A 23,564-nucleotide genomic window follows, 5' to 3' on the forward strand; every position below is an offset into this window, starting at 1 on the left:
AGAGTCATGATGATTCGGACAGTTGATTTTTTTATGATTTTTATTGAATTCATATCAATTTAAACATTATAGGTGTTGCAACGGTTATAAAAAGGTTAATTTGGTTGATTTATATTCAGATATTATGCTTGTGAGAAGAGAAGGAAGCCATAATACCAAAATTTTTGAGATATTTCTTGTAGTTCTCCTTTTATTTTTTCCCCCTCTAAATATTGAGAGGATACTTTTGTCCTTAAACAAATGTCTTGTAGTATATATAATCTTGTTTATTAGCCAATCAAACTTAAGTTATATTAATATTATGGCGAGTATTATGAGTGTCCGTATCATCCCTCCTCCCTGGCCGAACCATCACCACGGGTGGGGATGGTTCGGACGATTTAGAAACTTGTCTTTCATCACCTACATCTGAAAATTGGAAATAGCTAAGAGTGTCATATTAGCAGCCTAAAGAGCCAAATGATGGAGGAACATTTTGAGATCAACATAATTACACTACTTCTTAAACTTCTTTTTCTAAAAATAATTTTCTCAAAAGTGTCCGAATCATACCGGCTCTCCCCTATATATATATATATATATATATATATATATATATATATATATATATATATATATATATATATATATATATATATATATATATATATATATATATATATATATATATATATATATATATATATATATATATATATATATACATATATAACTTTTTATACTTTTGTATGCTTTGTACATTTTGTATTCTTATTTATTTTGGGAGATGGGCTGGCGCCTGGTGGGCACCTCCCATCTCCTTTATTGTATTTTTATACAACATTAAACCTACAACTCATTAATATCAACTAAATTGAAGTAAACAGTGGATGTATTCCCTTGTCGCATTGATTACCAAGAATTTGTCTGTATATTACTGTTACGAATGTGCTGTATGTGAATGATTGTATGTGTAATGTGAGGAAATTGTAGCATGATGCAATGTTAGCTCAGCATGGTGCAACTCTACTTGTTGGGACAAGAGAGACAGAGGGGGCCCGGGGCCGCCGGGCCGCCGGGCAGGAAGTGCTGAGTCGAGCAGTTGGGGAGCAAGGGTGGCTGAGGAGTTGTAGGGGAGAAGACGCGTGTCTGGGCTTGAGGGAGTGTTGAGCTGCTCCGCTCGCGAGCTGTGTGCATCCGTGTGTACGTGTCTGCCGTGCCCCTGTACTGTGCCTGATTAATTAACTGTTCTGTGCCCTTGAAAGTTGCTGTACTCTGTACTGTGTGAGGAACCTGTCATTAAACTAGAACTTAGTGTTGAACGTGTATCCTTTGTGCCCTGCCTCGTTCCCTCCTCCCCTCGGTGTTCTGTGTGGGCCGCTGTGACTGGTGCTTGTGTGGTTGTTCTGAGGATCACGCCACCTGCCTGCCCGTGTATGGTGTGTGGTAGGGGGGGTGGCGTAACACCTGGTGTCAAAGGAGTGGGACAAGTGAACAGTGAAGCGCGCCGAGTGTCATGGCGTCCCCCAGTGATCGCCGTGAGGGTGAGGAGACGGGCAAGGCCGAGGCTGACGTGGGTGAGGTGAAGCCGGGCCAGATGGACTTGTTCGCTGCCATGTTGGCCAGTCTGAGGCAGGAATTGGATCAGAGAACAGAGAGGGCAGAACAGAGGGCAGACGAGAGGGCACGCGAGCAGGCTCAGAGGGCAGAAGAGAGGGCACGCGAGCAGGCTCAGAGGGCAGAAGAGAGGGCACGCGAGCAGGCTCAGAGGGCAGAAGAGAGGGCACGCGAGCAAGCTCGGAGGGTAGAAGAGAGGGCAGACGAAAGAGCACGCGAGCAGGCTCGGAGGGCAGAAGAGAGGGCAGACGAGAGGGCACGCCATCTTGCCGAGGTCCTCCAGAGCAGTCTCTCGTCCTGAAGGCGGAAACCCAGCAGTACACTGACAAGGCCTGCGACAGCGTTAAGAGTGAACTGCTGGGAGAGGTGCAGACTCTGAAAGGCGAGGTCCAGGGCCTGAGGGAGGAGGTGGAGGCGGAGAGGCAGCGGCGAGAGTTGGCAACGTCACGCGGGGAGGAACAAGAAGCGTCACGCGTGCGGGCGGCAAGCACCAGGGTGACGGACTTGCTGGGGTCCTCGTGGGGCCCCTGGCAAGAACCCCTGGGGCCTCGCAGCGTTGTGTCAGAGCCAGCAGCTGCCGCAGGAGGTTGGGGAGCCATCGGAGCTGCCCCCTTGGGTCCAACTGGCGCCAGAGTCGGACCCACTCACCCCGCCTCTCTGCCGCCTTCACCGCCGCCCTCTCCATGCCGGCCGGCTCACAGCCCACGGGCTCCGTTTTCTCCCCCATCCAGCCCCTCGGCTTCCCGCCGTTCGGGGAGGCGCAAGCCGGCGGAGTATGATGGGAAGGTGGCCTGGGAGGCCTATGTTGCCCAGTTTGAGATGCTAGCTGCTGCCCAGGGCTGGGACGAGGCTGAGAAGGCGCTGCAGTTGGCAACAGCGCTTCGGGGCCCGGCTGTGGAAGTGCTGGGGCACCTGCCGCCGGCCCAACGTGCCTCTTACGGGAGCATGGCGGAGGCCCTGCGGCGACGTTTCGGGCACCACCTTCAGGCCGAGGTGTACCGAGCTCGCCTGAAGAAGCGGACTCGGGAACGCGGCGAGACACTGTCGCAGCTGGCGCAGGACGTGGAAGCGCTGGTCAGAAGGTCGTATCCTGCTGCCCCGGAAGAGATGATCGTGGTGCTGGCCCGCGATTTCTTTGTTGACGCTCTGCACGACCAGCAGCTGCAGATTTACGTTAAGCAGGCGCACCCTGGGGACCTGCAGGTGGCGCTGGCGAGGGCCTTGGAATTCGAGGCCTTCCTGAAGACGACCAGCGGCCTAGGGGCGGCCCCCCAGCCCCGCCGTGACCTCCGGGGCCGGAAGGCGAAGGTGGAGAAGAAGGCGACGTCGAGGAAGGCAAGCCCGGACGGTTTCTCGGCTCGTGTTGGGGCTGTGGCAGAAGGGGCACATGCGCAGTCGTTGTCCGAGGAGCGAAGGACGCGTTCCCTTGACCGACTGAGTTCCGACGCCTTTCAGCCTTGCTGCAAGGACTGTGGCAAGTCTGGCCACCGTTCGAGCGCCTGCCCAAGCCAAAGGAGGTAGTGCAGGCGGGAAACCCGGACAGGCTGGAGAAGGGGGCCGAATCCCAGCCGTCAGTCCCCGGGCCCCGACTTGCGTAAGCTGCCGCCGGATAACCAGTGCGATGCAGGTGGAGGGCTCAGTGGACGGGAAGCCATGCCGCCTGACAGTGGACACCGGGGCTGAGAAGACCTTGGTGCGGCCTGATATGCTGGCCGCCACGCGACTCCCAGACGCGCCACAGAGGCTGTGCGGCGTCACGGGGCACTGTGTGCAGCTCAAGGGCCCAGTGGAGGTTCGTATCGGCGTAGGCAGCGCTGTGGAGCGGCTGCCGGTGTACGTCGCCGATCTGGACGAGCCGTGTTTGCTGGGCCTCGACTACCTGACGCAGAGCAAGGCTTGTGTCGACCTCGGACGGAAGCTGGTGATGGTACGCGGTCAAGACGTGCCTTTGCTTCCGGAGGTTGGCTGTGCAGAGGTAGTCGCGGCTGAGCGTCTGCACCTTGCCCCTAGGACGGAGGCCAGGGTCCGGTGTCGCCTGTCCAGAGCGATGCGTGGAGCGGAAGGCATGGTGGAGCCCACGGAAAACCTGCGGCTGGCTGACGGCGTGGCAGTTGGACGGAGCCTCGTTGGGGCGGGGGAGGAGTTAGTTACGGTGCTGGTAGCTAACTTCTCCGACGAGGCCCGGAAGGTACCCGCTGGTGCCAAGCTGGGCACCTGTGAGGAGGTAGAGCGCCCAGAGGAGACGCCGGGCAGCAAGGAGTCGGCCGCTGTGGGGCCGCTGCCCGACTTCCTGGAGGATTTGGCGCACCGGAGCGCCGCTAACCTGACGGAGGCGCAGACGGAGAAGATGCGCCACACCCTGGCCCAGTACGCGGACGTGTTCAGCAGGGGTGACTTGGATCTGGGCCGCACGGGGTTGGTGAAGCATGGCATCAACACGGGAAATAGTGTGCCCATCAAGAGCCCGCCCCGACGTATTGCACCAGCCAGGCGGGAGGAAATGCAGCGCACTGTCAACGAGCTGGCGGCGCAGGGGGTGATTGAGCGGTCAGACAGTCCTTGGTCCTCAGCGGTAGTCCTGGTTAAGAAGAAGGACGGCACGCAGCGCTTCTGTGTGGACTACCGGGCGCTGAATGATGTGACTGTCAAGGACTCTTACCCCCTGCCTCGGATCGACGACACGCTCGACGCACTGGTGGGGGCCAGGTGGTTCTCCACACTCGACCTGAAGTCGGTTTACCACCAGGTGGAGATGGCAGAGGAGGATAAGCCGAAGACCGCTTTCTCTTTCGGGCAGGGTTTGTGGCAGTTCAACGTCATGCCCTTTGGTCTCTGCAACGCCCCTGGCTGTTTCGAGCGCCTGATGGAGAGGGTGTTGGAGGGCCTGCAGTGGAAGACAGCGCTCGTCTACATCGATGACGTCATCGTCTTCGGGAGCACCTTCGAGGAGGAGCTGGAGCGGCTGGAGGAGGTACTACAGCGGCTGAGGAAGGCCAACCTCAAGCTCAGCCCCAAAAAGTGTTCGCTCTTCCAGCACGAGGTGCCGTTCCTGGGGCATGTCGTCAGTCGGGACGGCGTGTGCACCGACCCGCAGAAGGTGGCAGTGGTGGAGAAGTGGCCCGTTCCCACCAATGTGGCGGAAGTTAGGAGTTACCTGGGCCTGTGCACGTACTACCGCCGCTTCGTGCAGGACTTCGCCAGCGTGGCAGCCCCTCTCCACCGGCTCACCAGGAAAGGGGCGTGCTTCCTGTGGGACGAGGAGTGCCAGGCCGCGTTCGACGGCCTGAAGAAGGCACTGGTGGAGGCACCGGTCCTGCCTTACCCGGACCCGAAGCTTCCCTACCTGTTGGACACCGACGCCAGTGCCGAGGGCGTCGGGGCGGTCCTGTCACAGGTGAAGGACGGAAGAGAGCACGTCGTGGCCTACTACAGCGCCAAGTTCAGCAGACCTGAGCGCAACTACTGCGTGACGAGGAAGGAGCTGCTGGCGGTGGTGAAGAGTCTCGAGCACTTCCACCCGTACCTATACGGCGCTGAGTTCACCGTCCGGACCGACCACGCTGCCCTGCAGTGGTTGAAGACGCTGAAGGCGCCGGAGGGTCAGCTGGCGAGGTGGTTGGGGCGTCTCGAGCAGTATAACTATCGCATCGTCCACCGTCCGCGGGTCGTGTCCACAGCAACGCTGACAGTCTGAGTCGACGCCCGTGTGAGGCTGGCTGCTCACACTGTGCCCAGAAGGACTCTGACCCTCTGTGCCTCCGCCTGCAGGTGCTAGCGGGCGTCGCTGAGGGGGATGACAAGTGGCGTAAGGCGCAGCGTGAGGACGCTGATCTCGCTCCCATCATCCAGTGGCTCGAGGCTGGCGGGGAGCGCCCCGGCTGGGAGGCAGTGGCGGTGGAGAGCCCCGCCACCAAGTGCCTAGTAGATCAGTGGGAAACTTTGCGAGTAGACGAGAGAGGTGTGTTAGTAAAGCGCTGGGAGGCGTTGAGCGGCGTGGGTGGTGACGCGTGGGTTGTATTAGTGCCCCGAGCCTTGCGCGCTGAGGTGCTGAGGGAGTTACATGCCGGACTTACCAGTGGCCACTTGGGCGAGAAAAAGACCCTGTGCCGTCTCCGTCAACGCTTCTACTGGGTGGGAATGCGAAGTGACGTGTCCGAGTGGTGTAGAGCGTGTGACGTGTGCAGTGCAAAGAAGGGCCCCGCCAAGAGAAACCGAGCTCCGTTACAGGTGTACTGCGTTGGGGCGCCCATGGAGCGGGTGGCCGTGGACATTGCCGGCCCGCTGCCTCTCACGCCACGGGGTAACCGGTACATCTGTGTGGTGATGGACTATTTCACCAAGTGGCCCGAGGCGTATGCACTCCCTAACCACGAGGCCGAGACCGTGGCGGGCGTGCTGGTGAATGAATTCTTTACCCGGTTTGGTGTACCCGCGGAACTGCACTCTGACCAAGGCCGTGAGTTTGAGTCCCGAGTGTTCCGGGAGTGTTGCGAGCTGTTGGGGGTGCGCAAGACCCGGACGACGCCCCTCCATCCGCAGTCTGACGGCATGGTGGAGCATTTTAACCAGACCCTTTCACAACAGCTGACCAAGTATTGCGGGAAGGCCTAGAAAACTGGGACGTAAAACAGCCCGCTATGCTGATGGCTTACCGGTATGTTGTGCATGAGGCGACGGACTTCACACCTGCCCGCCTCATGTTCGGCCGTGAGCTCAGGCTACTGGTGGACTTGGCCATGGGGCGGCCCCCCGACGTGAGCCTGCCCACCGTCACCTCTGGCTTCGCAGCGGCACTGCAGGAAACCCTGGCTGAGGTGCACCGACGCGTACGGGGCAAGCTCAAGGTGGCAGGCCAGGCCATGAAGGAGACATACGACCGGCGCATGAGGGACGTGAGGTACTCCGTGGGTGACAGAGTGTGGCTGCATAACCCCCGCCGTAAACGAGGGCTCTCGCCGAAGCTACAGAGCCCCTGGGAAGGGCCGTACACGGTGGTGGCAGCCCTCTCTGACGTCACCTACCGGATTCGACGGGGACGAAAGCGCCCGTCTGTTGTCCACGTGGACCGGCTGTGGCGTTACCACGGTCCAGGGCGCTACTCCTGGGGCCACGGTGAGGAAGGAGAGGACGTAGGCCCCATCAGCAGCGACGAGGACGTGTCAGAGGTTGACCACGGGGCGAACGAGAACATGGGCGGTGCGGGCGAAGCGGCAGATGTCAGTGGCGACCCTGAGCAAGTACCTGGGGCCGACGACGCGGCTCTGGGTGCCACCGCCTGCCTGCCGCCGCCCGCATCCCAGCGGCGCCCTCGGCGAGAGAGGCGTCGGCCGGGATGGTTAAGAGACTTTAGTGATGTCCCAGGGGACTGATTAGTTTGATTTATTTCATGTTTTGTTTGTTGAATGTTGGGGCAGCCGGGTCGACTGCCTTCTGAAGGGGGAGATAGTGTTACGAATGTGCTGTATGTGAATGATTGTATGTGTAATGTGAGGAAATTGTAGCATGATGCAATGTTAGCTCAGCATGGTGCAACTCTACTTGTTGGGACAAGAGAGACAGAGGGGGCCCGGGGCCGCCGGGCCGCCGGGCAGGAAGTGCTGAGTCGAGCAGTTGGGGAGCAAGGGTGGCTGAGGAGTTGTAGGGGAGAAGACGCGTGTCTGGGCTTGAGGGAGTGTTGAGCTGCTCCGCTCGCGAGCTGTGTGCATCCGTGTGTACGTGTCTGCCGTGCCCCTGTACTGTGCCTGATTAATTAACTGTTCTGTGCCCTTGAAAGTTGCTGTACTCTGTACTGTGTGAGGAACCTGTCATTAAACTAGAACTTAGTGTTGAACGTGTATCCTTTGTGCCCTGCCTCGTTCCCTCCTCCCCTCGGTGTTCTGTGTGGGCCATATCCACGAAAGTGTCTAAGGCCGATGCTACTTAAGCACAAAATCATACATAGCTTATGGTCAACGAGTTAGGGCCGTTGTAACTTATCGTGCTTAGACCATTCTCTGTTGATGTCGCTCGTCTCGCTAGAACGCACAGCGAGCAAAATTTCGACATGAATCATGTTAAATAAAACATAGTTATACTTACATTTTCTTTGTTTTTTATTTTAATAATTTTACAATACAATTTTTGACCAAATAACACGGAGTGAATGACAGTATTTCTTGGAAAAGAAAAATATTAAAATACATTCCCGTTGGAAACGAGAATTTGTGTAAACAAACAGTCAGTCACCAGCTCAGTCACCCTGTACAACCTGCCTTCGGCGTTGTGTGTTCCAACTCTACCAGATCTCCTCCTGTCCTACAATACCAGGTAAGGCTTGAAGGTATTAAAAATATTGCTTAATGGTATTTTATAGGAAAACTTGAAAAGATCATTCCAGTATAAGTTAGTCAATTCGTTCACATGGTGGAGTCAGTTTGCCCACTCGGTTGAGTCACTTCACCCTTTCTCGATTAATTCCTTTGGTTTTTGTTAAGTTACGGTAATATGCCCTAAGACGAAAAAGAAGTGCACCACTTGAAATAAGACATGTTTTTCAGACACTTCTTCTATACCCTTTTTTGTGCAAATGACTCCACGTGTTCAGCGGGCTACCAACGGTTACGAGTGCGTGATTGTGAGGTTGAAGATGGGGTTTGAGTTTAGCTACAATACTTAAAGAAGGTGATATTTAGCAATAAGAAATGCACAAATGGTTGTATTTTAACAGAAATAACACTCTTGGGGACATTCCCTAGGGTGCTGTTTCTAAGTCGTTGCACAAGACAACAGTCACATTTCTGTGTTGTGTGCATAACAGTACAACCATTAGTGCTTCTATTGCTATCTGCACATATGATGTATATGTTAATATTTACCATTGGTTAAATTTAACATATGTGCGAATGATACTTAACCTAACTAACCTAACCTAGACCTTAGCCTAACCTAACCTATAGTGACATGCATTTCTTAAGAGTATTCGCTGCAATATGTTTTACTTTTATAAATCAAATAACGTTTTACCACATGATTTATGTAGTCAATACTACTTGCAGGCAAAAGAACTCATGAGTGTGGGTGAAATGACTTACCTTTTTTTGGGCAAACTGACATGAGGGCGCAATTACTGTAATCCATCTAACCTACATCATCATGTGGATCTGCTCAATCTGGCTATCTTTAATTAGATCTATATGTATATATTATATATATATATGTATATATTATATATATATATATATATATATATATATATATATATATATATATATATATATATATATATATATATATATATATATATATAAGGTTCAGCAGAGCTACAGCCTTAATTTGGCTCTAATTTCTTCCTCCATTACAAATTTTATGAATATTTAAATCCTTGCAGTTGTCCAACGATGGAAGCCACTCCACCCAGTAAACGGAATAGGAAGGCAAACTGGGGGGAGAAAGAAACTTTCCGCCTGGCAGATATGTACATGGATGAGGTACAAACCTTGAAGTCCAGCTTCAAGATGCCGGGAGTTTCAAACAGGAAGAAACATGAGATATGGGAACAAATAGCCGAGGAGTTGAATAACTCATTCAACAACTACAGGACCTCGGCTGAAGTGAAGAAACGCTGGTTCTTCATAAGTTCCCGGTCTCGGCAAAAAATCCAGCGATTCCGTGAGGAACGGAATAGGACAGGTGAGTTCATTTTCTAATTTTTGTTTAAATCTTATCTAACGGTGTTATACACTTAACAGACCGAACTTAAAATGGTACACCTCCATATCGAGAAATTAACTGAGTTCACGGAATTGCATTTTTTTCTCATTCATCCATTAACTTATTACATTTTTTATCTCAGCTGAAAACTATAGATTTTCAGGACGTACCTGTCCCTCTACAACCTTTGTATTCAGAGAAATGCAGTATACATTACCATGTGTCCATTTTTTAGGTGGTGGTCCTCCTCCCCCTCCACTGGATCCCATTGACGAATTGATTGAGGATATTCTGGGACCAGACAGCAAAACGATAATGGGTGAGCCTCAAGTCGATGATCTGATGGATGTCCTGCGTGCTGACATGTGAGTAGTTATTTCTTTCCTGTGTTCATTTTATATGAATCACTCCCCTGCTCTACCCTTTACCGCTTCCTTAAACTGACTCCACTCCACCTCAACGACACCTACCTCTTTGTCTCTTTCTTCCCTTCATTCTATACTCAAATTCTGCAGCTTTACCCTCTTTGCTCAACTCCCTAATTTCTCTGAACCTCTCTTAATTTTACCCCAAATACTAGAACATAGATTCTAATTTATGCTTATTTTTCAATCAAAGCAATGTTATTAAAATAACCATTTTGGGTAAAATATTACTTCCATATTCATATTTCTATTCATTGTGATTAAGGCTTCATTCAATAAAAAGAAAGGAAATTACTGTCAGTCAGTTGTTTATATCATTCATTAATTGAATTTTTTTTACACAAGGCGCCAAAGGCACAGCAAAAATTAGTAAAGAATATAAGATAGATTGTGTTCATGTAAGGTAATATAGTGTATAGATTATATAATGTAGTATACTATTCTAGGAGTGATTTCACTATGCTGGCAGGTGTGTCCTTGCATCTTCCAAGCTTGTACACCATGTAATGATTAAATCCATTGCTTGCAGAAAGGACGTGAGACCTGCTGCAGGAGCAACAGCAGATCCGTTGGTCAGTTTCAATAGCCACGAATCTGCAGATGCACCAACTGTAATATATGTTGATGCATCTGCAGAAGAAGCGCTTCCCCCTTCATCCACCCCATCAGAAGATCCCACCACGGGACAAATGGGAGCTGTAAGGGCAGTGGAGTCTGCTGCCCAGGAACACAAGGCAGCTGCTCAGGCAGTGGCATCCGCTGCACGGGCCCAAGAGGCAGCTGCCCGAGCACAGGAGTCCGCTGCGAGGGCCAAGGAGTCCGCTGCGAGGGCCAAGGAGTCCGCTGCGAGGGCCAAGGAGGCAGCTATGCGGGCCAAGGAACAGGCTGCCAAGGAGAAAATTGAGGTCATGAGGCTTAAAGCTAAATACTATAAATTTAAACTAGAAAATAAATAAACATACAACCAAATACTACTTCTGTTATTTCTAACATTATTAAACTATTATAAGCTTAGTTCTCATATGTATTGTAATTTGTACTTATACTGACACTGCTTTTTTTTGCATAGTTTCTGACTATACAATTAGAATTTTGACTGTGGAAAGATATACTATGGTGAAGCTTTCTAGTCTCCTTTTTAGAAAACAATCATAAGAAGGTCATCAGAAATTGTGGTTAGGAGATGAGAGACTATGCTAATGGGAATTTAAATTTATCATAATGCATTAAAAGGTAGGAAACATTACCAAGGTAGGTACACGAGGCCCTGTTGGAGGACGTTCCATCAGTCCTCATTGCTGAGAAGAGAAATGATGACATTAAGAGAAATGTATAAAATCAATGTGAAGCAAGTATAATTATTTATCTATTTTTATCGATCATATCTATTTTTCCATCTCTCACCTGTTCACCCATCCGTCCCACTCCCCACTACCACCTTCATCTCATTAGTGATCTTCCAATAAGTAATTAATTAAATTAGAACATAATACCAGTTTCTCTTGCAAAGATTCAACTTACCTGAAATGCAAGGTGCAGAATGCATCCCGATAGGCACGACCCTCATTACGGTGACCACCGGCGCATTGGCAGGTTCTTCTGCAGCATCATTTAATGGCACTGGGACTTGTGCCTCTGCACCCATTGGTTGCTCGTCATCCAGAGGAAGGAAGATTCCTATCCTTGCAAATATTGTGCAGCATTCCACACACATGAATGATTTTGCACACCTTGAGGGGCCTCAATCGTACCTCACCATGCAAAACATGAAATCGGCGTTTGAGTTGTCCAATTCCACGTTCAACAATACTGCGTGTAATTTTGTGAGACCTGGATGAATAACAATGGTAATTAATTGTAATTAATTGTTGTACGTTGTTGTCCTAGTGGTAATCTTGTTGAGTTAGTCTACACTTCATATGATGAGTTAGTGGTTATCAAAGTTTCAGCAAAAATATACAGGACAAAATTTGGGACTCAACTCTCAGTGGCCGATTCCAGGCAAATAGTAATTTAACTTTGAGCACAGGTTAAGGTTTTTAATGCATAGGGCGTTGAGTCAGATTTAGTACTAAATACCCCATTCCCAGTGTTAGTTCTTACCAGTCTCACTGACTAAACTACTTATAAACGTTATATCACGTTATATATATATATATATATATATATATATATATATATATATATATATATATATATATATATATATATATATATATATATATATATATATAACTTATGTTACCAAGCCCAATACTATCTTTCCGAAATGAAACTTAATCCAACCTAACCAAACTTAACCTAACTACTACTAATACTGTCTACTACTACTACTAATACCACTGCTGCTGCTGCTGCTACTGCTATCAATAATAATAATAATAATAATAATAATAATAAGACAATGTATTTACCTATTATATCGTGACTGAGGTCCAGGCAGTGGACGCAGATAAGGTGTAAGGAGCCATGTCTTGCTGGGGTACCCACTGTCTCCAAGCAAGTGACTTCCTGCTGGCACATATCCTCCGTCAAACAATCTTGACAATCCACTGCTGTTCAAGATACGTGCATCATGCACTGACCCTGGCCACTTGGCAAGAATGTCCAATATTCGATAATTGGCATCAAATACAACGGACATTCATGCTGTGATACCCTTCCGGTTCACATACACTTCTTCTTGATCCCTCGGTGCCTAATTCGGATGTGTGCCATCAATGGCACCTACGATGTTAGGGAAATTGGCTATAGCAAAGAATTCTGCTTTCTTTCGGTCAGCGCTGTCTTGGGTGACAGGAAAAGTTATGAACCTCTTGAGGACATTAACATCTGCAAGGGCGTCTATAGTTTTACTGATGGCTCTGCTGATGCTGGACTGTGAGGGGCCAAGGTCATCACTGCTACATTGTTGCATTTTGCCAGTAGCAAGATATCTTAAGGTTATGAGAACCTTCAACGGGGTGAGCAGGTTAGACCTGTTGGTATCACTCTTCAGCGCTGCCCTTACAAGGTTGGTAACAAATAATATACCTTCCCGGTCTAACCTGTACCTCTTGATGAGCTCAGCATCATTAAGTTCATTTAGAACGTCCTTTCTAAGGTAATTATTCCCTGGCTGATGTGGTTGTTGCTCTTGTGGCGCTGCCATCTTGATTGTTTACGTTCAAATCCATCGTCCTTAAGGGCTGGTGAGACAGGGTCCAGCCTGTTTTACCGCTAAGCACGATGTTAGGGCCGTCGAAAAATTTTATGTACGACGTCAGGCAAGTTAGGCACGATAGCCGCCATTTTATTTTGCTATGGACGACGGCATCGGCCTAAGACACTTTCGTGGATACCGGCCCTGAGGATCACGCCACCTGCCTGCCCGTGTATGGTGTGTGGTAGGGGGGGTGGCGTAACATTACCTTATCAACCATCATATTTTCATTTAATAGAAAGTGGTACATTTTGTGGTACATTTTTAAGATTTAGTGGTATGAATGGTACTTTTTCAGTGCAACATGCGGTACAATTTTTTTTTTTTTTCGAGGTGGCAACACTGCCAGGGAGTAATTCCAAGTAGCCTGTGACATCAAGATCAAGATCAAGCGGGGGGTCTGAGTCCCGCAGCAAAGTGTGTCAGATGTGTGACAGGGGTGTGGAATGTGGATGAAATTGTCGTGCATGTGATATTGGTGTGTGGGAGGTACCGGAGAGAAAGGACGGAGATGATGAGGGTGGCACTAAGTGAGATGGGCTGGGATGTGAATGGGAGGATTGCAAGGACAGAGAGGGAATGGATGCTGCTGCTGCTGGGACTGAGTGATGAAGCAAATGATAGAATTATAGAAGCCATGAAGAGTTTTCTGGAAAAGATGTGGTGTGCAAGAAATAGGGAATTGGAAGATTTGTGATGGATACTGCTTAATGTGTTGTTTTATTTTTACAGGGTGTGCCGATACGAAGGCCTGACTCTCCAACGGGTCACCTGTACAGCAAGAGAGAGAGAGAGATCCAAGCCAGCAGGTGTGCCCCCGGAGAGGAAGGTGTGTCTCGCGGCGCCCAGGGTGAGTGTGTGGGTGGCGGGGGGGAAGAGGAGGGCCCGGGCATGAGGGACACTCGCCCTTTGACCAGGGTGAGTGTGTGGGGTGGAGGGAGGGCCCGGGCATGAGGGATCCGACACTCGCCCTTTGACCAGGGTGAGTGTGTGGGGGGTGGAGGGAGGGCCGGGCATGAGGGACACTCGCCCTTTGACCAGGGTGAGTGTGCGGGGGGGTGGGGGGGAGGGCCCGGGCATGAGGGACACTCGCCCTTTGACCAGGGTGAGTGTGCAGGGGGGGTGGAGGGAGGGCCAGGCATGAGGGACACTCGACCTTGACCAGAGTGAGTGTGTGGGGGGTGGAGAGGAGGGCCGGGCATGAGGGGATCACACTCGCCCTTGGACCAGGGTGAGTGTTTGGGGGTGGAGGGAGGGCCGGGCATGAGGACACTCGCCCCCTTTGACCAGGGTGAGTGTGTGGGGGTGGAGGGAGGGCCCTGGCATGAGGGACACTCTCCTTTGACCAGGGTGAGTGTGTGGGGGGTGGAGGGCCGAGGCATGAGGGACACTCGCCCTTTGACCAGGGTGAGTGTGTGGGGGGGTGGAGGGGAGGGCCCGGCCATGAGGGACACTCGCCCTTAGACCAGGTGAGTGTGTGGGGGTGGAGGGAGGGCCGGGCATGAGGGACACTCGCCCTTTGACCAGGGTGAGTGTGCGGGGGGTGGAGGAGGGCCTGGCATGAGGGACACTCGCCCTTTGACCAGGGTGAGTGTGCGGGGGGGGTGGAGGGGAGGGCCCTGGCATGAGGGACACTCGCCCTTTGACCAGGGTGAGTGTGTGGGGGGGTGGAGGGGAGGGCCCGGCCATGAGGGACACTCGCCCTTTGACCCGGGTGAGTGTGCGGGGGGGGGGGGTGGGGAGGGCCCGGCCATGAGGGACACTCGCCCTTTGACCAGGGGGAGTGTGCGGGGGGGGGGTGAGGGGAGGGCCTGGGGATGAGGACACTCGCCTTTTGACCAGGGTGAGTGTGGGGGGTAGAGGGAGGCCTGGGCATGAGAGACACTCGCCTTTGACCAGGGTGAGTGTGTGGGGTGGAGGAGAGCCGGGCATGAGGGACACTTGCCCTTTGACCAGGGGTGAGTGTGCGGGGGGAGGAGAGGGAGGGCCGAGCATGAGGGGCACTCGCCCTTTGACCCCTGAAGGGCAAGTGACCCGCAGGTGTTCCTTGAAGGGTTGAGTGCCACACCTCTGCCTCCCTACACTCCCCTTGTTCCCTCGGGACCTTCGCTGATTTTCTGCCTCTGAAACACACCAGTGGACGTCCTCAGGCCAGACACACGCACACAAAGGCCTGGAGGTTGTCACACGGCTGACTGTGCAGGGCAGTGTTTTGGGGCTCAGAGTACAAGGAAATTTGCACCTAAAGCCAAGTCCTTTGCCTCACATGTACCCAAGGACCTCATTTGTTTATATTTAATTATTATCAATAATTATTTCACCATTTTCATTTCTACTATTATAAATATCACCAGAGCTTTTGAGAAAAAATGTACTGGAAAATGGCTGTTTTTTGCATTCTCTGGGGTCACCCCTTAGATTTTTTTGTGTCACTTGAGGGTCCAAGTGTAGTGCTTGGAAACTAATCCCCCTGTTCCCCTACCTCCCCCCCCTAACCCTTCTTCCAGACACTGTCTGGACACGTGTCTGCAACGCCTTCGTTTTTTGTGGCGTCTTTAGTGACTTAAATTTCTCCTTTTTACAAAACTTTGCTCACCAGAATAATTAATAATTAATTTGAGAACCTTCCCCTCCTTCCGGCCTTGTTACCTACTTAGTTGTTCCCAAGAGATTTTATTTTAACATTTCTTTCCTCCCTCCTAGCTCACGCATTCAGACGCCCCAATTTTCAACCGCCTTCAGCACGGCCTCCTCTCGGAATCTCGGACAGTCATCTCCTGTTCGTTCGAAGATCAGGTAAGAAGGACGTTGCACTGCTCGTCCCCCCCCCCCCTTAATCATTAGTGAATGTTTGGATCCCCCCCCCACTCCTTGGGTTAATGTTCTCATGTATACTTCTGCATCCAGTGTGTTATTTATTAATAACAGTCATCTCCTGTCCGTCACTCGACCAGGCCCGTTTGTGACTGGCTGGCGTCACCTGTCTTGTCCACAACACACACACACACACACTTCTTCCAAACCCCTTCCCTTTCCCAATTAATCATCTGTTTGTAATCATTTGTTCATGACCTTGTAAGCGGTTCCTAAGGGCCTCCAAGGTAATTTAGTGTAAGCTTCAATTTTTTTTTTCTCACCATGTTGTGAGTGGACCCTAGGCCCTCCAAGGCTATTAATATTTTGTGCTAATATTACTTCATTTTTAATTCATCATAGTAAACCCTTAATTATATTATTGTCTTCTCTTTTCAATGACCCATTAGTTTTAAGGTTACGGTGGGTTGGCCGGAACGGCACTCAGGAAAACTAGTCTCACGCCCTCCTCCTTCCATAAGTGTCCACGTTACCTCTAGATTTCCTTTCATTTTTCACCCGACGTGATTGAATGTTGGTCTTAGAGTCAAGTGTATTTCATTCCTTTTCTCCCCATCGAGCTGTTGTTCGATCAGCAGATCTTTGGGGTGGTGGCAGCCTACTAGTCACACTCAGCCATGTGGGAGTGAATTTATTAAGCCTTAATCTTTCAATGTTCACTTCATTAACTTCTATGTACAGCCAAAAATAGTTAAGAACCCCCCGTGAAACCCTGGGGCATTACATAAGGAACCCACCAACCCACTCGTCCTTTATTGGCTAAACTGAAACTAACCTAACCTGGCAAATTTTACATTTGCACCTGTCTCGCTCTGGTGGATGAATGTTTACCGTTGATGAGGTTGCAGGCCCCACTCCACTGCTAGTGCAGCGCTCTGCGAGGACCGTCTGTTGTGTGGCGACTATGCCTGATGAACGAGCCTCCCATGACCCACTTAGCCAGTGGGGTACCTCTTTGGCCGACTCGGTAAGGAGTGGCTCTCCCGTCACGCTGGTTGCGGGTTCAGTCCCAGGCAGCCAACGAATACCCTGATCTTGATTAATTTCTCGTGGATTTCGATACACGCAGAGGACGTGTTGGGAAATAGAGGAAATAGAAAAAGAAAATCCCGGGGCATGACACGTCAACGATTGCAATGTTAGCCTCAATAATAATCCTCTATGCACCTATTCGCAAACATCATAATGAGTTAATGAGTCTTACTTTACTTCCTGAATAGCCTACTGATGTCGTTTTAATAAACTTGGCATCAGTTCAGTTTTCATGTCTGATGTTTTCTTTATAGTATCACAATTAAATATCCAATGATTATTTCCAACTCACTGAACATTTATTACACAATTTATGTTCGAGTACAAACACCAGTTAATAGCCATGATCGGTTATGTGATGTATTTTCTCAATTTCATTATGAAAAACTACACGCTGGTCATTCACTGAGTGATAGATTTCAGGCTTCTTGTACCTCACACAATTTATGCATTTCTTCTCAGCCATGGACAATCCTTTGATTTATGATTGCCAGAGCATTTGTAACACTTTGGGTCCTCTCTGTTGTTCTTAGCAGTGCACTTGGCCTCAAGATGGCCATATCTCTGTTAATGCATAGACTTCACAACTAGTTGACGGGAAATCTCTTCAGTCTTGGCGCGCTGGCTTCGCGTAAGGGGCCGATTGTTATGACGACTTTCACTGCGACAACTCAAACACACTCTGCGTTCTTACTCCGAATTTAAGTGGAAACAGGACGAAATCTTCAAGTTTTAGTGCATACAAGCAGGCAGGAGTGTCTCTAGAGTGATTTGGTCGAGGATTCAAGGTAACTTATATAAAATAGCACCATGCGTGCACTTTGAAAACGTTGTGTAAAAAATGGCAAATTTGCGTAACTTTAGGTTGAAATCTTTACGTAAAATGAATGATAACTGTAGGATAGTGAAGTCCACAGTTTATGTATTAGGAAACAAGAAATGTACGTTTAGTTAGTGCCTACATGGCAACTCAGCTCAGTTCCGTCGCCTAACTCGCCTTAGGCACGCAGTCAGCTGGGCACTTCCCTCTGTAAAGGATTATCGCTGTCCTGCCTCTGTTTACTCTCCAAGTAAAGGACCTACAGTTATTCATCGTCTCTGTACCCTTCCCCACAACTGCAAGGATCCAGAGGACGATACAAGAAGACACAGAAGGCAGTGGATCGAGTGGAAGTGACGGAGGAGACACAAGATATGAGGGCGCGACCCGTGGAGTAAACTGTGGATGATCCGTACTAAGACATCAGTGCATTGACTCAGTGTTTTGATAAGAACTTCATGGTGAGAAACAGGTTGGCACAGCGCCTGCATTTGCTGAAGCTCGTCGGGTTCTTCCCGGGGACGTGCAGGCCGACCTGGACCGGGCCAAGGCAGAGGAGAAGGAGGACGACGAGGTGATCTTGGCCCAGCTTGCCAGGAGCTGGCCGACGACCAGCCGGACCCGCCGACGGACGAGTTGCTCCTCGCCGCGGTCGGCAACAACCCCGGCTACCTGGCCAGGAAGGTCCAGGCCAACTCCTCTGTGGCCGAGTGCTGCAAGCAGGAGCTTGCCCAGCAGGAGGAGATGAAGATTACCGTGGAGCTCGAGAGGGGCGACCCGCCCTCTGTGATGTTCGACGCCCTGGTCGAGCTGGTCGACAGGGAAGAGCTGGAGACGGGCAGGCGGTCCTGAAGCGGCCATCTCCCAATGGCCCACATGGCGTCCTTCGGGATGTCGCTGTGGGACTCCCTGATGTGCAGGGAGGACAAGAAGGAGCGCAGGTTGAGGTTCCTCTCCCTTGCCATGCGCCACAGGGACGGGTTCAGGCACCTCCTGGAGTTCCTGGCGGCCTCAGACCCGACCTTGCAGGGGTACAGGTGCCAGGAGGGGCACAACCTGGCCAACACCATCTTGCCGCACATCAGCAGGTCCCTCTTCAACTGTTTCGGTGCTAATTTCTCCAAGGACGTGACCTCAAGCGAGGAAGAACAAGGCCTTGAAGCAGCCGACCGGCAGGAAGAGGAGCAGTATCGAGGAGGGCAGGAAGGAGACGGCGAGGAACAGGGACGTGTACAAGTCCAGGAAACTGACCGGGGCCCACAAGTCATAGGCCAAAAGGCTAAAGTGATTGTTCAGGGACGAGGGCCAGATAGTCGGCAAGACGTGCTCGCAATAGTGACATCGTAATTCAACCAAAATAAGTTGTGATTGTATATAGAAAAATGAATATTTTGCTTTTGTTGAGTAAAATTAAGATGTTTCTGCATGCTTTCCTCAAGTATTAAGTTTCTAATGTGAAAATTAAGTGATTTATTAGATGTTAAAACTTACGTAAAAATTGCACTAAATAGAAAAAATAAGTACCAATTACGGGCAAACACTTATAAGATATGCGAAATAGTGCTAGTGAGTCTGAACATATAAGTGATTATCTCTGCATTTGGTGATGTTTGTGCATCTAGCGTAAAATCTGAGGATTTTATAGCCTTTTTAAGTTTTGTTATACTTATATAAAAAACAATTAATCGGGATTTTATTAGGGAACGACTTTGAATTTTTTGATACAGCTGCTCATGGAGACTCATATATGCCTAAGGGAGGTGCCTGTTTTAGTTTCAGGTCGCTAGCTGCTTTGGTTTTGAAAATATTTAAATTTTAAATTTTTGAAAATCGGCCCCCCTCTGAATCGGCCCCAGCCCGTTTCCCGTCAAGAGATTGTGAAGTCTATGGTTAATGATAGAATATAATTGCATGGCATCTGTCTCTAACTCTGTATATTCCCCAGTATAATTTTAACTTGTAATGATTTGTAATTTTGAAACATGTGTTTGGAGCCCCCAGATGCGGGGCTCAGGAAAAGTTGACCCCCTTTGCCCCCCCCCCCCCCAGCTATGCCACTGCTCACAGTTGGGTCGCACCTCAAAATGTAGCGCATCGTACCGCCAGCTGCAGGCTTACTAAAAATCAGCTCAATTTCATTTTCAACACCCTGAATTGTGTGTAAATCTCATTACAGTCCAAGATAGTCTCCTTTATTTTTTCCTCGGTCTTCTCTTGATGCACATTGCATATCATGATCTTTGTTTCATTTTTCAAACACTCTTGGTACTAATTTGCTCAACAGACCCCAATTTTTGAGCAGCCTCAGCCCTTGTGTTCTCATTGTCAAAGTTTATGACAATATTGCCTCCATTTGTGAATCTTGAATCAGTTACTTGAATGCCATTCAATGCCTAGGGAAACTTCATCTTTCATATCTGTTGCCTTCTTTTCCTAGGTCGAAGCTTTCACAACTCGGAGATTCTTCTTCACTTTCTTGCCTCTCTTTGCCACCTCAGCCCAGCTAGATTCAGCATGCTCAGCACGTTTAAGGCATCTGACTACAGTACCCTCTCGAGTTTCGCGCTATCCGAGTTTTGCAGTTAGTCCTAAATTCTTACCATACCAACTTTAGAACATTATAAACCCGATTGTCACGCTGCTTTTACACGTACGGGTCACATCTACTTACTCTCGGCATCACGCACACTACCTTTAAAGGTAGTATCGCTCTGGACGTTTTCCTCCAAACAGTGTGGCTATGGCAAGAGAGAGAGAGAGAGAGAGAATGGGTTGTTTTGAAGTCGCAGTTGAAGGGGCTGCCTTACGATTGGCTGACAGTTCTGAAAACACTTGTGATTCGCTAGGAGTCCGATAACGTCATCGCTGACACTTACCCTATCAGCGGCTTCACTGCCTTAACCCTTAGAGTACGGGTGGCGAGATAATTCTCTGGATGCTGTGCACGGGGCAAAATTTAGACATTTAAAGGAGGTGGAAATGGTGTCTCTCTTCTTTGCAGTAATTGTATATTCATCTAGTATATATGGTGGTGTAATAAAACTTCTCTCCTAATAATAATAAAAAAGTTATGACAGCTGAAAATATTGCGCATTTTCTCTTGGCCATGACCCGTTGAGCGGAAGCACCCCACACTCTCTCTCTCTCTCTCTCTCTCTCTCTCTCTCTCTCTCTCTCCTTCCTTCGTCAATGTCACTACCATGTAGCAGTCATCAGAGTCACTGTCACCTTGATTCACCCGCACTCTACTTCTGCCCGGAGCAGAGGAACTGCTTGACGGTTCACGAGACATGCCAGATGTATTCCGAACAAAAGTGGAAAATGATCTGTGGCCTTCAGTAGGGTGCGCGCTGAGACGAATGAGAGTGTGTACGGATGCCAGATGCCTCCACCATTCTTTTGAGTCAAGAACTGGCAGCAGTATATTTGAAATGTAGGGAGCGTAGAGTGTGATGATTATATATATGATCCCCGTACGGGTGGGGCGTGTGGTAGCACACTTATATATACGATAGCTGTAATCTAAGGGTTAAGGCGGTGTCACACTGGCCATTTTCGTCCAACCGTTGGGGTTACGGGCAACGCCCGTACGCCCAACCGGTAGCGAGTTCACGGTTATCCGTAAGCTGGTGTCACACTGGGCCTTTTTCTTCCCGCCGCGTTGGCGGCAGCTAGGGCAACCAGCAAATCAACTTTCCGGGGTGTGACACACGGCCAGGTCGGTTGCCGTATCCACATCTACAACGTAAACAAAGCACTTGCCCTGTATCAACATGGCGTTGTCTGCTAGAGTAAGGGCTGTCGCGGCTAGTGCTGGTATTACCCAAGTTATGGACTTGTTGCTGCAGTTAAAGGGGGCGGCTACGGGGGGTCCTCCTTCGCATATGGTACGTCCAATAGCTTTGAAATATTAGTATGTTGTTTGTAGGTGAAAGGGAATGATATTCTGTGAATTTCATTAAATCCTGTGAAGTTTAGGAGACTCAAACAAAGCGTATTGTTCTTTTTTTTTGTTTCACACTTTATTTTTCAGTTACTTTTTGAAAAAAATACCATAGAAACTTTGTTTACCTATCTACATTCCCCAGCTAGAATTTTTTTGATTTTTTGTTTTGTCTTCGAAAAAATAAAATTACAATTTTTTGTCACAATTTTCTCCACTGTGTCCCGTTTTCTTTTGACATTTTTTGAAATTTTATAGCCGGCAAAAATTGTCCTCTAGTTGTAGTTTTAAATGATACCTACCTAACAAAAGTCGCTCAGACGTTTTACCGATTTTGTGAATTTTTTTGGTGTAAAAAACTACTTTTCGAAATATTGGCTCCTAAAGATTTTTTTTCCATTTCTCCCTGTTTTGCCATTTGTATTTATCTGACTGGCATGAAATTTTCACATATTATTGTGTGTACCTTGTTGACTTACTGGATAATAATAAGGAATCTGGTCCCCCTTTACAAAAAAGTTTTAATCAATCAAAGGTGAGGGTGTCAGAAGGTCAAGGTGTTCCTGCATGACCGTACTGGGCAATTCTGTCTCTCGAACAGTGTTTGTAGCTTTTTCTGGTTGCCTTGCGCTTGTAAAATCATTTGTAAGGACGTTTTTTTGGCTAGAGTGGAGGGAAAATTGCAACGCACCTCGCTCGTTTGTGTCGCGCGAGGCACTGCTGTGCCAAGCGGCTCGCCGTTTTCACCCTTCTCCCAGCCCAGCGGAATATGAGTATCGCAAGTGGCAAAATTTACTGAGAAAAAAAAAATTCTAATGCAGTTTTACGTATATACAAGCATTGAATGATACTGCATATGTTGACGCGTATGTCTGGCTATGATGCAACAGCGTGGGACATTTAAAAATGGTCTCCAGTGGGGAGGGTTTTTAATTTTACGAAAACAAACTCCACCACACGGCAATGTACCCTTTCAAGGGCCTTTTGAGCTAAAGAGCTCTACTTATCCGATTTTAAATTTATTCCTCGAAAATACCCTGTAGCCGCCCTCCTTAAATGGAAGGAAGAAACAGTTGTGGGTGTGGCATGCCTGTGGTTCCTCCATGCCAGTTCTCATTGTCACCGCTGCACGTGCGCGGCCAACCCACCCATCTTGACTCAACCACATAAACACATGGATCGAATGACAACAAACACACATGCACACACCAGACTCATTAGGAACCATTGCAAATGTTTCTGACAAACAGAAACGACTTCACCATTTCTTGAGTGTGTTAGAATGTATTTGGTGAGTGGCTCACATGAACCAAACCTACCTAGCTCTTGGCAAGAAGGGAGCAGTCGTCTTTAACACTGCTCTCTTCTTGCCATTGGGTATGTTTGGTTTGTATGAACCACTCACCAAATAAGTTCTAACACACACTAGGAAATGGGGAAGCCATTTTTGTTTGTGAGAAACATCTGCCATGGTTCATGATGAGTCTTGTGTGTGTGTGTGTGTGTGTGTGTGTGTGTGTCTTTGTTGTTACTTGATCCACGTGTTTATGTGGTCGGAGTCTAGATGGGTGGGTTGGCCGCTCATGCGCAATGGTGACAATGAGAACTGGCATGGAGGACCCACAGACATGCCACACCCACAACAACTTCTTCCTTCCATTTAACTGCAGCAACAAGTCCATAACTTGGGTAATGGCAGCACAAGCTGCAGCAGCCCTTACTTTAGCAGACGACACCATGTCGATACAAGGCAAGTGCTTTGTTTACAATGTGGATGTGGATACGGGCAACCGACTTTGGCCGTGTGTGACCCACACCCAGAAAAATTGGATTTGCCGGCTGCCCAAGCTGCCGCCAATGCGGTGGGAAGAAAAAGGCCCGGTGTGACAACCAACAACTCGCTCCCGGATGGGCACACGAGTGTTGCCAGTAGCCACAACGGTTAGAGAAAAACGGCCAGTGTGACACTTTCCCAAGGCAGAG

General features: G+C 49.1%; 4 protein-coding genes across 16 annotated transcripts in view; 3 read left to right on the forward strand and 1 right to left on the reverse strand.

The window, feature by feature from the left end:
• The window catches only part of LOC127009863 (uncharacterized), a 49,402-nt gene extending 41,926 nt beyond the window's left edge, over positions 1 to 7,476 (forward strand). The window contains exon 2 of one of the 2 annotated variants that reach the window (XM_050883293.1): positions 7,229 to 7,476. The gene's annotated coding sequence lies outside the window, so the exon portion shown is untranslated. Of the gene's footprint in view, positions 1 to 1,103; positions 1,375 to 7,228 lie in introns of those variants that run through there. The other variant, XM_050883292.1, reaches the window with a different exon arrangement.
• Positions 1 to 23,564, forward strand: part of LOC127009860 (zinc finger protein OZF-like) — a 112,782-nt gene that overhangs the window by 80,741 nt on the left and 8,477 nt on the right. The window contains exons 1-3 of one of the 12 annotated variants that reach the window (XM_050883280.1): positions 13,297 to 13,329; positions 13,645 to 13,762; positions 15,616 to 15,708. The exons of 9 other annotated variants lie outside the window; for them this stretch is intronic. The gene's annotated coding sequence lies outside the window, so the exon portion shown is untranslated. 2 more of the 12 variants (XM_050883279.1, XM_050883278.1) reach the window with 2 other exon arrangements.
• The window catches only part of LOC127009861 (uncharacterized), a 100,404-nt gene that overhangs the window by 68,795 nt on the left and 8,045 nt on the right, over positions 1 to 23,564 (reverse strand). The gene's annotated exons all lie outside the window — the stretch shown is intronic.
• Positions 7,493 to 10,682, forward strand: LOC127009862 (uncharacterized). Its single transcript, XM_050883291.1, has 4 exons — positions 7,493 to 7,902; positions 8,963 to 9,264; positions 9,521 to 9,650; positions 10,240 to 10,682. The coding sequence occupies exons 2-4, from the start codon at positions 8,973 to 8,975 to the stop codon at positions 10,664 to 10,666; spliced, it is 849 nt and encodes a 282-aa protein (XP_050739248.1). The 5' UTR covers positions 7,493 to 7,902; positions 8,963 to 8,972; the 3' UTR covers positions 10,667 to 10,682.

This window comes from Eriocheir sinensis, chromosome 42 (genome assembly GCF_024679095.1).
Source record: "Eriocheir sinensis breed Jianghai 21 chromosome 42, ASM2467909v1, whole genome shotgun sequence".
Classification (NCBI taxonomy): Eukaryota; Metazoa; Arthropoda; class Malacostraca; order Decapoda; family Varunidae; genus Eriocheir; species Eriocheir sinensis.

Coding starts and splice junctions, on each gene's coding strand:
- LOC127009862 (XM_050883291.1), top strand. CDS start 8,973: ATGGAAGCCACTCCACCCAGTAAACGGAATAGGAAGGCAAACTGGGGG. Junction 9,265..9,520: donor TGAGGAACGGAATAGGACAG/GTGAGTTCATTT, acceptor TCCATTTTTTAG/GTGGTGGTCCTCCTCCCCCT. Junction 9,651..10,239: donor GATGTCCTGCGTGCTGACAT/GTGAGTAGTTAT, acceptor CATTGCTTGCAG/AAAGGACGTGAGACCTGCTG.